The 13,751-nt window shown below is 43.1% G+C and overlaps 1 protein-coding gene across 1 annotated transcript; it reads right to left on the bottom strand.

The window, feature by feature from the left end:
• Positions 1-2,945: 2,945 nt before the first annotated feature.
• On the bottom strand, positions 2,946-3,934 carry LOC6554272. The gene has a single exon (XM_001981432.3). The coding sequence runs from the start codon at positions 3,879-3,881 to the stop codon at positions 2,979-2,981; it is 903 nt and encodes a 300-aa protein (XP_001981468.2). The 5' UTR covers positions 3,882-3,934; the 3' UTR covers positions 2,946-2,978.
• Between the last annotated feature and the right edge of the window lie 9,817 nt (positions 3,935-13,751).

The raw sequence follows: 13,751 nt of genomic DNA, 5'->3' as shown, positions 1-13,751 counted from the left end.
TTAAACGGCATATAAGTATTTAAAGTTTTCAACTCAATCTACACAACTAACATTTAGGTGTAGTTTACAATATTTTTGATTTTATGTTTAATGCTTAACCTTCTTTCTACAGTTCCGCTGAAACACTGTGCACTGTTAATTTTTCACTTACCCTTCGACATCCACGAGATTAACCGCACTTTATGCAAATGGGATGCTCAAACACTTCTGGCAATCTCAACACTTTCGTGCTCCAAGGAGCCACTTGAACTGCACCTCGAAGTCATCCTCTCGATGCCTCGTCTCATCCTCTCCTCTTACGGCCTCCTGACATTAAATATCATTCCGTCTGACGCTTATTGCTTATTGCAAACGGGCGGAAGGCAACAAAGGATATCGCAGTGGTGCTTACACATAATATGAAATTAATAACAATCATACGCCACGTTGCCCGCCTGCCCGCCTGCCAGCCAGCACGGCATCCCAGCATCCCAGCATCCTGGCTGAGTTTGCCATTTGCCACTGACAGGCGCATTTGGGTTCATAAGTTCTGCTCGCGAAGATTTCTAAAACTGTCAGAAATTGCAGTAAAATTACGCAGGACATCGGAGGCTCGGGGAAATGGGAAAAGGGAAATGGGAGGCGCTGGAGCGCAGCTGCCAGAACGCTTATTAAAATATAAATATGCTAAAACAAGAAGCGCGTGCGGACGCCAAATGGACGAAGGGCTTTCGCCCAGCGAAGGCAACACAACAACAGCAGCACAACGCAACACGGAGTGAGCACCGGGCAAAGTTAAAAAACTAAAGTTTTATACTATAAAATAATTTCAACTACTTGAAATAAGCACGAGTAGCACGAGGGGGAAATCTCGAGAATTGGGGGGAGTGAAAAGAAAGGAAAAAAAACAAAAAGCGAAAACAAAAATTTACTACACAACACGACTAAAGTGGAAATTTCATGCGCGCTGTGGAAACTTTAGCACTTTCGCCCACCGCCTGGTAAACTGCATCTCCATCCCCCGGGAAACTCTGACAGCCAACAACAACAACAACAACAATAACGACTGCAACAACTCCTAACCATGCCAGTCAGCCAAGGCAGAAAGCAAAGTTGTTTCTTTGCAAACAATGCGCAGTTATTCTTTTGGCGAATTTCGGACCAAGGTTATTCCGATATGTATTATGCAGGCGCTGGCCGGGCTAAGGAATCTGCGTTACTGAAAATATTTAAAAGCAAATAGCAACAGCAGCAGCGGCAATCCATGGACTGGGCAAATGCATTTTTGATTGACTGCCGGGCGGCACCGTTGGCTCCTGAGCCATTATTCGATTTTCATTAGTGGCTGCACACAAAGAATACCAACTTCGTAGCGAGCGAATGCATTTCAAGCGCAATTAGGCAAACATTCTGGGCGGTATGTTTCGAGGAGAGGCACTGCAACCACTCTAACAATCAATCAATTAGCCAATTAGTCGGCAAACTCATCACGCTCATCTATTCCCATGCAAAACTAACTAATTTGCGCACACAGCTAATCAAATTTAATTAAGACATCCAGTAAACATCGTGGCGAGCCGAGCAGCAAAGGCTTTACGCATACGCCTCCTTTTACCTGAAAAAACAATTGCGGTGATGTAACTAGTAGCTGCTCCTGAAACGGATCGCCTTGGAAATATTAATAATCAGAACGGAAAGCTTAAATTGGATTTTCCCGAGGCCGATTGTAACTTAAATATTAGGCATGACAACGTGGCGAATACATAATGTTTAAAACTGCACAAAACTACGCAACAAAGTATCAAGATTTAATTGCTTTAGTTAACAGGGCGTATACTTAATGTAAAAATAAGCCGAAAAGTATGCAATGTGAATAATCTCAAAATGGCCTGGGGTAAACGGAATATTTCATCTGCCTGAAAGTATGCAACGAAAAATACGTTTTTCGTGACCCTCGATAACATGGCGTATACATAATGTTTGGGAATGCTCAAAATTATACGCAAACAATTCGTGTGCTCCCATTTATACCATTTTGGCCGCAACTGTTCTCCAACAATCTACGGGGCTTGAAGCCCATTGTCTGTTTGATTTGTCGGTGAAATATAGTAGTTGTACACGAAAGCAGGCCAAACTAAACTCGTTTCAAGTCCAAACATTTTCGGTTATCAATGCAAATGCGTGGCGTTGTTGCTCAGCGCCAAAAAGTGGGCCCCACCGCAAAAAGGCTTACCTGCAGACAATGCGTGCCACGCCCCCGCGGTACTCATCGCCTGTCTGTATGGCTCCATTCACCATGGCCAACGGCTGTGCTTTTGCTTGAAACTTTTCAGCCCGGTGTTACCTGCCGCCACATGCAGTTGCGTGTGTGTGAATAAATGGTCGATGGATGGAGCCTGGCATTCTGCGAAATCGGTCGGACCTCGGGCCATTTTCGAGTTCTTTTATTACCAACTTGTTAGCTGTTTATTTGGCGCATTATTGACTCAACCGCTACCCGAAAACCCAAGCAATTCCAGCACTTTTAGGCCTAGTGCTCCCGGATCCGGATACGGCGCCATGCGTTTAGATAATCAACTAAACACTTCATTATTCCGTCCGGGGGTGCAAATTACTTCCACTCCTCCGCCCACTATTTTTACGTAGGGGTAAATGTGCGAAAATCCTCTGGTCTATTTCGCGCATTTCCCATGCACGCGTTTTCTGCTGCTTTCCTCCCTTTTTTTAATTGAATGATAAAACATCGCTGCACAGCCTATTCCGATTCGCAGTGAGAGGCATTAATTTAGATTAGCGAACGAAAAGTGCGAGTTGAATGTTCTCAACAGGCTTTCTGTGTGTAAATAGTTGTTGAAAGCCCCGGCCCATTGAATTAGATTGCATGCATTAGATACTAGCACAACACCATAGAGGAGTGTTAAGGATGCCATCCATTTTGGGATGAGATTGAAATAATGCTAGGTGCCTATGTATATTATTTTATTTGTCTGGCCTTCACTTCAATTACCAAATATAGTACCAACTGGGTATATGATTATCTTTCTCTCGCCATTTATTGGCAGCGTTTCATAGTGATAGCCCCGATGCATACAAGCACTATATTTCCTCTGCTCGAATGCCCGTTTAATGGGCTCCATATCGACCGTAAAACAGTTGACCTTAAAGGTATCGAGTGAATTCATATTGGCAATCACATCGTAGACACTAGAAACCCGCTCATTCCATATACTAACCGATGCGATTGGCAGGGGGTATTCTTTTCTATATATCTGAGTGGCTTCAAAGGGAGTGCGAAAAATGTGCATGGTTATAATGCCCGTGGGTCCATCGCCAATATATTTGTGGGGTATGTCCCGCACCAGCATGGGCGTGGCATCGGGTAGCACACGATCTGGAGGACCGATTACAGTTTTCGGCTTAAGTTCGCCAATCCTCAACAGAGTGCGTTTGTAGCACGGATGATTGGCCACCCTGGCATCCAAGGGTTTCATCAGGATTTGCACTCGCTTTTCGATTTCTTCGACTAGGGCTTCTTGCACCAAAATCACGCCCACCGCATCCAAGGCGAAGGGATCCTGTAGGGATTCGACCAGATGATACAGGGCACAATCGAGATCGCCATCCTCGAAAATAACCATCATGCAGGGTGCGTTCCACGCGTACTTTACGTCTTCTTCTTTGGGCTCCTCAGGTTCCTCCTCCTTTTCGAGTTTGGATTCCGATTCAGTGTCCGATTTCTCGGCATTATCTTCCACCTCAGTCTCAGACGATTTTGCATCGGAATTAATGCCTTCCGATGGTGCTTTGATTGCATCGTCAATAATATCGGGCAGTGTTATCCTATCGACTGTCACACTTGGCAGTATGTGCACCATTTGTCGAGTTATTACCGGGTTAATCATTATGTCAGCTATTATTTAATCAGTTATATTGATAATTTCGAAGACTGCAGGTATAAATTTTAATTCGGTTGTGAAATATAAGCAAAAGAACACTAGAGCGCCTCCTGATACTGACGCACCATTAAAATAATATATTGTGGCTTAAGGCCGCCACAAATTATGTTGAATACTACTTGAAAATTAAAAGAATTTATGAGGGAAAATAAATTTAAAAACGGAAATTAAAATTATTAATTCGCCCCAGCACAATAAACATAAAAATTCATTTCAATGAGGTTCCATTGAAATGCGCTGCTTGTTCAAGTGCTTGCATTTAAGAAATTATTCCATCACAGCCGTAAATTAACAGCATATTTCCCAGGATTTGGCCTGAGACTTTAGATTTTGCGGAATATAAATTTGGCATTTTTCCACAATAACTGCCCTCTGGCAGTGAACAAATCCGAAGCCAAGCTGTCTTGTCTGACATGCCTGAGGCAAATAAATATTAATGAAATGCATTTCATCAGCGATACCAAATTACAAAATGTGACTCCACTCGGAGCAGACCTAAGGCCAAGTTAATTCTTGACTGGACTTCAGCAAATCTTAAATGCAATTACGCTCGAGCATTTGTCGGATCTGCTTTTTGGTTTTGGGCTGCAGAAGCAGTTAAGCTCAAGTTGATCCATTGTCAACTAATTGACAAATGAATGACTTGATTTGCCTGACAGCATTTGATTCGATGCTGTTGCCCAAATCGCAGCCAGCTCCTGAAATCCTGAAACTGAGCATGAGAACGAGTACGAGTCTGGGCCAGGACATGAGCATTTTACACTCATTAAGTTTAATTACATATTTTGCAGGGCCGGCTTGGGCATTCGAGGCTGAAGTGCCTGCAGTTGGATGAAGATTATCTCAGTTGAGTGGAACAATGCAGCTCCTTTGTGTGTGACTAAATTCAAAACCTAATAAACCGTCTACACTTCGGCAGTGCCTCATGACCACTTTGTTGGGAATTACAAATATGTGGCAAAAAAAAAAATAGTCTTTAAATAGTTTAAGCGAACTTAAATGTTGGCATAGGTATTAGCCTTATTTTCTTATTAACAACATTAAATATTCCACCAACTTGCTCTCAATGTATTTCCGTTCGCTGAATTCATTGATATCCATAAATTATTATCGACATTTATGTAATCACGTTTGACGGCTTTAATGAGGTTACAATGATCAATTATCGGGCTTAAATTTAGTGAAGCCCCCATCAAGTAAACCCCTATATGTGTTGCTCTTTAGGCGCTTTAAAACCAGCACGCATTACAAATCATTAAGGGTTCATTTTGTTGAACATTTGTCAGACTGCAAGGATTCCACAGGGAGTTCCCTCCAACTCCATAATATCAGTACACATTTTTTTCGGTTCGATGTCAAACAGTAGGATCGTAAAAACGATGCTCGTTAGAGGCAAAGTTTTATGCCTTTTAGGAGGCATGAGGCGACCTCAATGTCGCCATTTCAGGGCGGATTCAGAGTTGTCAAGTTGCCAATGCTTCCTTTTTGCCAAATGTATATGATTCTTTCATTCAAAAGTAAACATAGTTTTCAGAGGATGCTTCTTGAGCAGCTATAAGCCACATTTTTACACGTTTAAAGTCAATATTTTGTAGTTTTTTAGATTTTTGACAACCCTGAACAGGACGTGCAAAGTCTCTCGACGCACGTAAACCAAATCAGACTTATTTGGGGTGTAGAAAAGGCAGCTAGATTTTTATCCGGCCGAGCTGCATGATTGCATTTTATGTTTATCTTAATTTTTTATGTCTACTCGGCGAGTGCGAGGCCATAAATAAAGCAACAATCAATTTTCATACGCACACTTGTGCGACATCGCAGGCAACTGGAGTCGTAAAAACGTAAAGGAAAGGCAACCGAACTCCGAATTGTAATCGTATATTTTAACATAATATTATTGCACGCCCAGATGCGAACAAAACTGGCATTTGCAGCCCCGACTCACTTAAACATCATTAAATATGAAAATTCATCTGCAATTTATCAATTATTTATTTATGGCAATGCTCCTTTCGCATTTTACGCATGTGTTAATGAATAATTTTCTCGTTTTCCCCTTGCTTGGGACTTCCCCCTCCCTCGTCTCCATTAACCATTGTGCGTGACTGGATGTAAGTATATGTCCTGTTCGATTCCGTTCAATCCATTCGGATTCGCTTTTGCCTTTTTATTGCACTTTCCCGGTATGCAAGTTGGCAGATTGCGACACGACTAAAATATACCTCGCATATTAGCCAGATTAAGAAAAAGATCCAGGTAGAAGCTCAATTACTTTAAATGCTCTTCACAGTAATCCCCAACTATTTAAAATGTTTACAAAAATATGTATTGATAGGTAGACTCGATGTTAAACAATTAAAAGCAAGTTGTAAGTACATCAACAAGTATTGAACTAATTGCTTTGTAGAATCGAAAGGGTTATCTGCTACCTGTACCTGCTACTTATCTTCCAGCAAGGGGAATACATCAAAGTACTTAACAAGTATCCTGCAATGAAACAAAATAATACATGTATGCACCATTCAGATGAAAGGAAGAGTTTGAGGGTCCAGGGCCCATTTCTCAAATGTCGCACATTAATGCGCATGAAACTCTCGTTGTTGTGCGTTGTTTTATTGCACAAAAGAGCAGCAAATTGCATGCGGGTGGTTGTGGATGTGTGAAGACAGCAGCTGCCAGCGAGTACAGTGAAACAAAACCAAACCAAACCGAACCGAACCGAACCGAATCGGCCTTTCTCCACCTCTTTGGGCTTATCTGTGATCCGAGGCGGGTCGTCAACGCGGCATTTTTCAATCAAAATGCACACAATTTGCAATTTAAATGTTGATTTCGTTAATGCGGCAAATAACGCAATGGAATGAACACATATGGGCTGCTTGGAGCTTTGGCACTGGCTTTGTTATCGAACTGAAATGAATAGTTTATGCGGCATCCGCACTTGTGGGTTGAGTTTTGAATGGGTTGCTTTCGAATGGGTTGAGTTTTGAATGGTTTGTGTTTGGATGGTGCGGATAAGTGCCGCGAAATTCGCTGCCTGGCTGCGTTTTATAGCGAAGATGAATTGTAAATTGCATAGCAAATGAAATCAATTTTAATGGACATTGCTTATGTATTCGACAAATGCTTATTAAGCATTCATTATAAGCGAACCGCACTTTTATGTGTGCACACGCAACGGAGCCATAAATTGTGAGAAAAGTATGGCCAGTTAAGCGGCTTATCAATGTTTGCAGATGCGTTGGCAATGGTAATTGAGTGCTCTTAAATCCGCTTCAAATCCTTATCGACTTATAATGAATTCAATGAGTTGCCAATTTTTCTCTCTTTGCAACGAATATTTAGACACAATACAAGTAAAACGAACCTTTTTCAAGATATTCATCTCTGTAATTTCTGTATTAAGTAGTTGAGTAGTACCTACCTCTGGTGTTCAGTGCGACCTTCTGCAATAGAGTGCTCCACCCTTCCGCAATTATTAGTCAGCCAGATCCTCCACTGCTCCACTGCTCCATCAGCCATCACAGACCATTTGACAACTTGCTCAACACTTTCCGTCGCAACTACGCAACTTGACGCGTGGCTAACTGAGTGGGTGAGTGAATGGATGGATGGGTGGATGGGTGAATGGGTGAATGAGTGGGTGACGGGCTGAGTGAGTGGTGCCCTGAGTGGTGCAGTTGGCCCGGCCAGGGCCATGTCTTCGTCGCCAGCCATCAGCCAGTCAGGCAGCAAATGAGCAAAGGGAAAATTACATTTGGGACGCCGGCGTGTCGCCTCCATTGGCATGCAACCCCAATGCCCCAACTTTTTTCGCTTTTCCGCTGCCGCCCACTGGCAGCCATCGAGTGCAAATTAAACCGAGCAGAGCACGAGGTTAATTTCACATGCATTTCACTGGCAATCAGTGCGTGCTCCACTCAACGGGTAATGCTACACGCAGAGAAAATGCGGCCTTGTTGGTGCCTCAGTTGGGTTCTTGCGACCCAAGCAAATCCAACTAAGAAGTGCATACAAACAGTAAAAGATAAAACACGAGGAAACTTTAAAACCTACCATTTACTGTCATGGGTGATCCACCCATTTCGCCGAGTGTACTCCTGGTGTTGGTGGTGCCAGCCCCGGGTGGCGATAGTGGTGCTGCTGGTGGCACTTAGCCCAGGCTACTTACACTGCGCTTTGACTGCCTGACGACTGGCGAGCGAGGAGTGGGAATGACTAGGTAATACGGGGCTGTCCTCTAATCCGAAACTCATTTTCCACCCCACGAAACGGATGGGAATGGGAACTCCGTTGGAGGGACACGAACCGAGGACCTGGCCCAGAGTGCAGTCCGCCCGGAGTTTCTTCTTGGCCCGTGGTTGAGATAATTGCGTGTAACAGGTGTGAAAGACGGAATTTACAATGGAGATAGTGCTCGGAAGAGCTTAAGAGGTTTCCAGCAGCTACACAAATTAACTTCAAGTCGTCGCATTTCTTTGGGAGCATACACAGCAAATAAAAGGGGTCGACTTATGGACTATATTAAATTTATCAAGCCTTTTTCAGTGGTTTCAAAGAAAGGGTGCTGTTTTTTTTACGGAACAACTTTGCAATCCACTACTCATTCCATTTAGCCGGAGAGAAAACCATTATTTTACAGTGAAATGGAAAGGCTGCTATCGCAATCAGCTTAAGTAAAAGACACCGCAAGTTTTCGAGGGCAATCTTAATGGAAATTATTATTCAAGCACATAACGCGACAAATGCTATCTGAACTCGCCCAGAATTCGTTCATCTACATACATTATATACAATTCATTTGCAGCAGCACCTCGAGGACCTCAAATTCCGTTTGTGTCATGAGTTTTGCCTTTTAATTAACACCGTCCATAGAGCAACAATGTTCCGGCACCAAGTCGCAACTCAAAAAGTTTCGTAGCTTATGCGTTTTTAGTGTCCTTTTGCCAGGACCGACTGTCCTGGCACTACGTTCTCATTAGGCGCTAGGTGAAACGAAGAAAAATTGCCGTAGACTCTCCCTTTTGGCCCCTTTTTCATTTCGTATCTGGTGGATACACGCAGTGCGCATGGTCCAATTAAATTATTGCCAGTGCTGTCGGCTAATAGAATAAGAAATCTTCTTTCTGCCAGCGCCACGCAAAAAGCATATGTTAATTTGCTACCCAGAGTGCGAGGGGGGAGTGTGTTGATGGAGGTGGTGGGGGTAGGGGGGCGATAAGGTCCTGGGGCTCATTAGGATGTCCTTGCCACAACACTTGAAAGGGAATTTTTAATCCCGGCATGCCAGTAATCTCCGTAGAAAACGGGCACGGCACTGAGACAAAGTTTGCCATTAGGTAAATGTGCATTGCCGCTCCAACAAATCGCAACAACTGTTAATGTTAATTATATTATATTCTGGCCCAGTCCTTAAAACACACGCGCACAGCCAAAGCAGCCTTGGACTGCCTGAAAGTTTCGAGCCCATTTAAGGCCGAAGGTTCCAGTCAAATCAAATAAAGGGTTCCCAGCACTCGAGCACCTGACCCGCAGAAAAATTTCAAGGAAATTTTAGGGGCAATCCTCTGTCATTTTCTTTGACACACATGCAAAACTAATAAGTAATACAGCCACTATAAAAACTTCTTCGGTTCTCAGGAATCAGGGTCACTACTTAACTACTTCCAAGCGAAAGACTTACAATTATGAGTTATTTAACTAAGTGGCTCGAATATTATAATGCATACGAATATAGAAAGTTTCCCTCAATTTTTCCACTGCAAAGATAACACGGGGCATTTTCGGTAAATCACAAGTTGGAACTGCTATCTTGACGGAAACTTCAACCTGCATCATTACGGATATGTAGTTTCGGCTTGGTTACACGCACAGAAAGGCGTGGCGCATTTGCATGCAACGCCGTGATGCAAACGAAACATAATGAAATTGTAAAAGTTAGTTCCAGCGAAAGATAAAATTTGCATTTCTCACAAAAGGCGCGATTCGAGACTCGAGATTCGCGGGGCGCTTCGCAAAACTTTGACATTTTTATGTGGTTTGCATTGCGTTTGGTGCGATTTGCTTAGAAATTGTCTTTAGCTTTCGCGTACTTGACATTTAAACGTGTGACAAACATTTCTGGGGGACAAGTTTATCGAGCCGAAGGATAAAGGATACAGGCGGGCCACAGTGCAGAGGTTGCAAGCTTTTGTATTTGTAAATGCAAATACGCAGTGACAGTTTGGGATGCACTGGAGCATGTGGTGGACGGAAGCGAAGCGTGAGACCTCCCGGAATATTTAGCGGAGACATCCACGGGAAATGAAGAACGTGTTCGGAATGAGTTGATCAAACAGTGTAGGAGCTAACCAAGTTTCTAACTCACGAGTTAGTTGTCTGGCGTTTTTAGGAATCAACTAGAAATGCAGCTTAGCTCTAACTTCATTCTTTAAGCCAACAACCAAACTATAGTACAAATATTATTTAGTGAAAAAGTAGTTCTCTATAAATGGGCACTTATTAACTGTTCGCCTTTTTTGAAAAGCCTTACAAATGTTTGGGTAATGCATTTAAATTGCAATTTCAGCCGGGGAGCTTAATGAAACTCGCAATAAATCCAAAGAGCCTCCTTTCATTTGTTCAATTTACATATCGGATAGACGTTTATTGACTTTCCACGCCATTTGGCAAGTTAATTCGGTTTCCTGAATTCTGTAAACTATATTCAAAATTAATAAGTTACCAGGAAAGCGCTGATGAGAATATTTGCACGCGAAGAAAAATGCTTATAATTTGTTAATTGCAATTAAATTATAACAAAATTGAACGCTCAACGGCCAGAGGATATGGCGAAATATGATTGAATTCGGACTCGAATGCAAATCCAATACATTTTAGCCGTGAATCGTGAATCGTGAATCTCTCGCTTAATATCCGTTTCGATTGCGACCAGGCTGCACTTTATTCACTATTATGGTGCATAAATAAAATCACAGCAAGAGGCCAAAAATGTCGGATGTCGACACGGACTGACCTCTGGGAAAAAAGTCAAAAAGTGAGAAAAAAGACGGCGAGCCACCGAAATACAGTGCGAAAAATTGTGCTCATAATTTTTAGCAGTTGGACAATTTATTGTCGCATGCAATTAGGCGAACTCGTAAATTTTGCGAGACTGTCGCAACGCACAGGAAAATAAATAAAATTAAAGAACAGCTAACGGAAAAAGCAAAGCACAAGGAATTTATTTAAAGGAAACTATAATTCATAATTTGCTGCCCCGCAGCCATGGCTTTCTGCTCCCGTTTCTCCAGTTGGCTATTTATGAGCAATTGCCGGGACGTGGCAAAGATTCACGAAAGGATTCCTAAGATCCTGCAGCCATAAACACAGTCCAATACATAAATAAGTGCGCATATCAAGAGGCAAAATGTGCTAATATGCTTATTGTAAGCCCGAGCATGTTTGAAAATCTTAAAGTATCCGACTTTAGATGCGTTGCATTCCCGCCATGAATGCAGCACTCATGGATTCAATTCAATTGGGGGGATGGCTAAGCTGGGGCTAGTTTACCTCTTCTCGAGACGAGAATCGTGCATTAGTGAAACAATTCTGTGGCATAAAGAAAACTCCCACCCCAAACACATGCCTGTGTGTGAGCTGCTCGTATCAAAGCAGCCGGAGCAAACAACAAAACGGCCATTAGGTTGCACAATAAAAATGTTTAAAATACTATATGGTGGAGAATTCCGTTTGTGCGGCGAAACGAATCCATGTTGAGGTATAGCAAAGTTGAAGACGAATGAAAAATGTTCTGCCACTTTATTGATTGCCACAGAAATGCAGTAAAATTGAAGTCGCACAAAATGCCTTATTCGTAAATAAATAAAATTATTTATGGTGCACAGCTTAATTAATTATTTGAACAAGCTTCAAGGCAAATCAAATACATATGGTATTGCGTAGATTTTTGTTTATAATATAAGATTTGCAACATTCACTCCATACCCTCGAGCTCTTCAGCTGACTTTAGAGTATTCATATGGCCAAGATGACCCAGGTTCCACCTTTTGTTGCCGGCAACAATTCGTGGCATTTTGTTGTGCATAAATAGCCAGACTGTTTGCACTTTTAGACGCCCGGTACGTGTCTTGTGGCATGCCTCGTCGGCTTAAAGCCCGCCTCAAGCAGCCGAGTCAGGTCAGGCGGCTTTAATGCGGCCACGCTGCGTATACTCAATACGCGACCAGGGGCCAAATCAGGACATCTATTTTGCATGGCCGTCAATATAGACGCGCCAGCATTGAAAGCCTGCCCACACAGCTACACATTTATGACAGGCGGCACTTTTTTTGCCATTAACCAAATGCGACGCTGATGAGCAGGGCACAAAAGGGGAAAAAACACAGAAACACTGCACTTGGAGGCAGCGCACTTAGTGGGAATACACTGCGAGAAGGCAGTGCTGCATTAGTTGCAGTTCATTTTCAAGCTCCTTATATGCACATAAATCACAATTGTATCTAATTCAGCTTCCCAAAGTACGCAACAATATATTTATATTACGGAAGTACAAAGAATTCATTTCTAAAAATGGTATTTCAATCTCAATGCATCTATCTCCATCAATGTTCGTAATCCATCTTAATTGATCTGTTGCTTAATATAGTTCACTTCACTTAATGGCAGATTTTCTGGCGGTGCAAAATAGAGGGACAACTTGGTTGGCAGCACGGCTGGATGGCAGGCAAACCAATGAGTGTCCTTTGCCGGCAGGATGGCTGGCTGGCCGGATGGCTGGCTGGCCGGATGGCTTGCTGGCATAGCAATTGAAGTCGAGTTTGAAGTAGCATCTCGTTGGGCTATCAACGCCATCATTGCCATCATCATCAACGCCAGGACGAAGCCGCTGTCGCCGTGGCAAAGGGCAAGCCGGAATGGATCCTTGTTGGTGCCACCGACGCGGTGCCGCCGCCGATGCAGCTGCTGTTTTTATTATTGTTATGGGCCCATAACTGTCAGCGCAATAAATTTTCCATTTTGCTCAAGCACCACTCTCATTACAAATGCAACGTTGTCGTTGTTGCTATTGCTATTGCTATTGCCGCTGAAGGATATTCAAGGAGCTGCCGGCCTGTTTGCAAATCAGTCGGCCACGCAGTCCTGACGATGTCCCTCAGCCAAGGCCAAGGGTTAATTAAAATGCGCCAAATCAGCGCCATTAGCGCCTTCAATTTGCCGGGCTGTTCACAGTCCAGTGCATAGATCCTTCGGCGAACTGCGTTTTATCATATTTTTTGGAGCGTTTAGGTGTCGCCGCGTAAGCCCTTGCCGCCAGCCATTTTAATTAAATTGCAATCCGACACCGGAAGTGGACGCAGCGGGGCTGTTGAAAGGGTCCAACCGGAAATGCTCGCAGCGGTGCAGCTTTTGTGTGTTTAATTGCGGCGGCTGTTGCTCTTACTTAACCGGCCAACAGAGATGAGCATTTCCCTCAATGAGGATGGCAAGTTACTTGATTACAAGCTTAAGACTTATGACGACTTATAAATATGAGCATAAACGAGAGAGAGCATAAACTTATCACGCCTTAACAGTTAAAGTTAGTGTGAATATTTATTTTTACATATCTATTTTAGTACTTACGAGTATATTGCTCCCAAAACATATTCAATATTTTTTTGATCCAGTCACACTAACATTTCCTGAAGGATTCCAGAACCCGTTGGCCCTTTCCTTATCCTGCTGCTGCTTTTGTTGTTCGTCCAAAATTTCGCATTCGGCCATGGAAAAACATGCCGCTCTCAGTTTTGGTCCTGCCGTGTCCTTGCTGCTTGC

Source organism: Drosophila erecta, unplaced genomic scaffold (genome assembly GCF_003286155.1).
Source record: "Drosophila erecta strain 14021-0224.00,06,07 unplaced genomic scaffold, DereRS2 tig00000000-arrow-pilon, whole genome shotgun sequence".
NCBI classification, from domain to species: Eukaryota; Metazoa; Arthropoda; class Insecta; order Diptera; family Drosophilidae; genus Drosophila; species Drosophila erecta.
This window is presented reverse-complemented; position numbering and strand designations above follow the sequence as displayed.

Excerpts from the sequence above, each read along its gene's own strand:
- LOC6554272 (XM_001981432.3), bottom strand. The coding sequence starts at position 3,881 with ATGATTAACCCGGTAATAACTCGACAAATGGTGCACATACTGCCAAGT.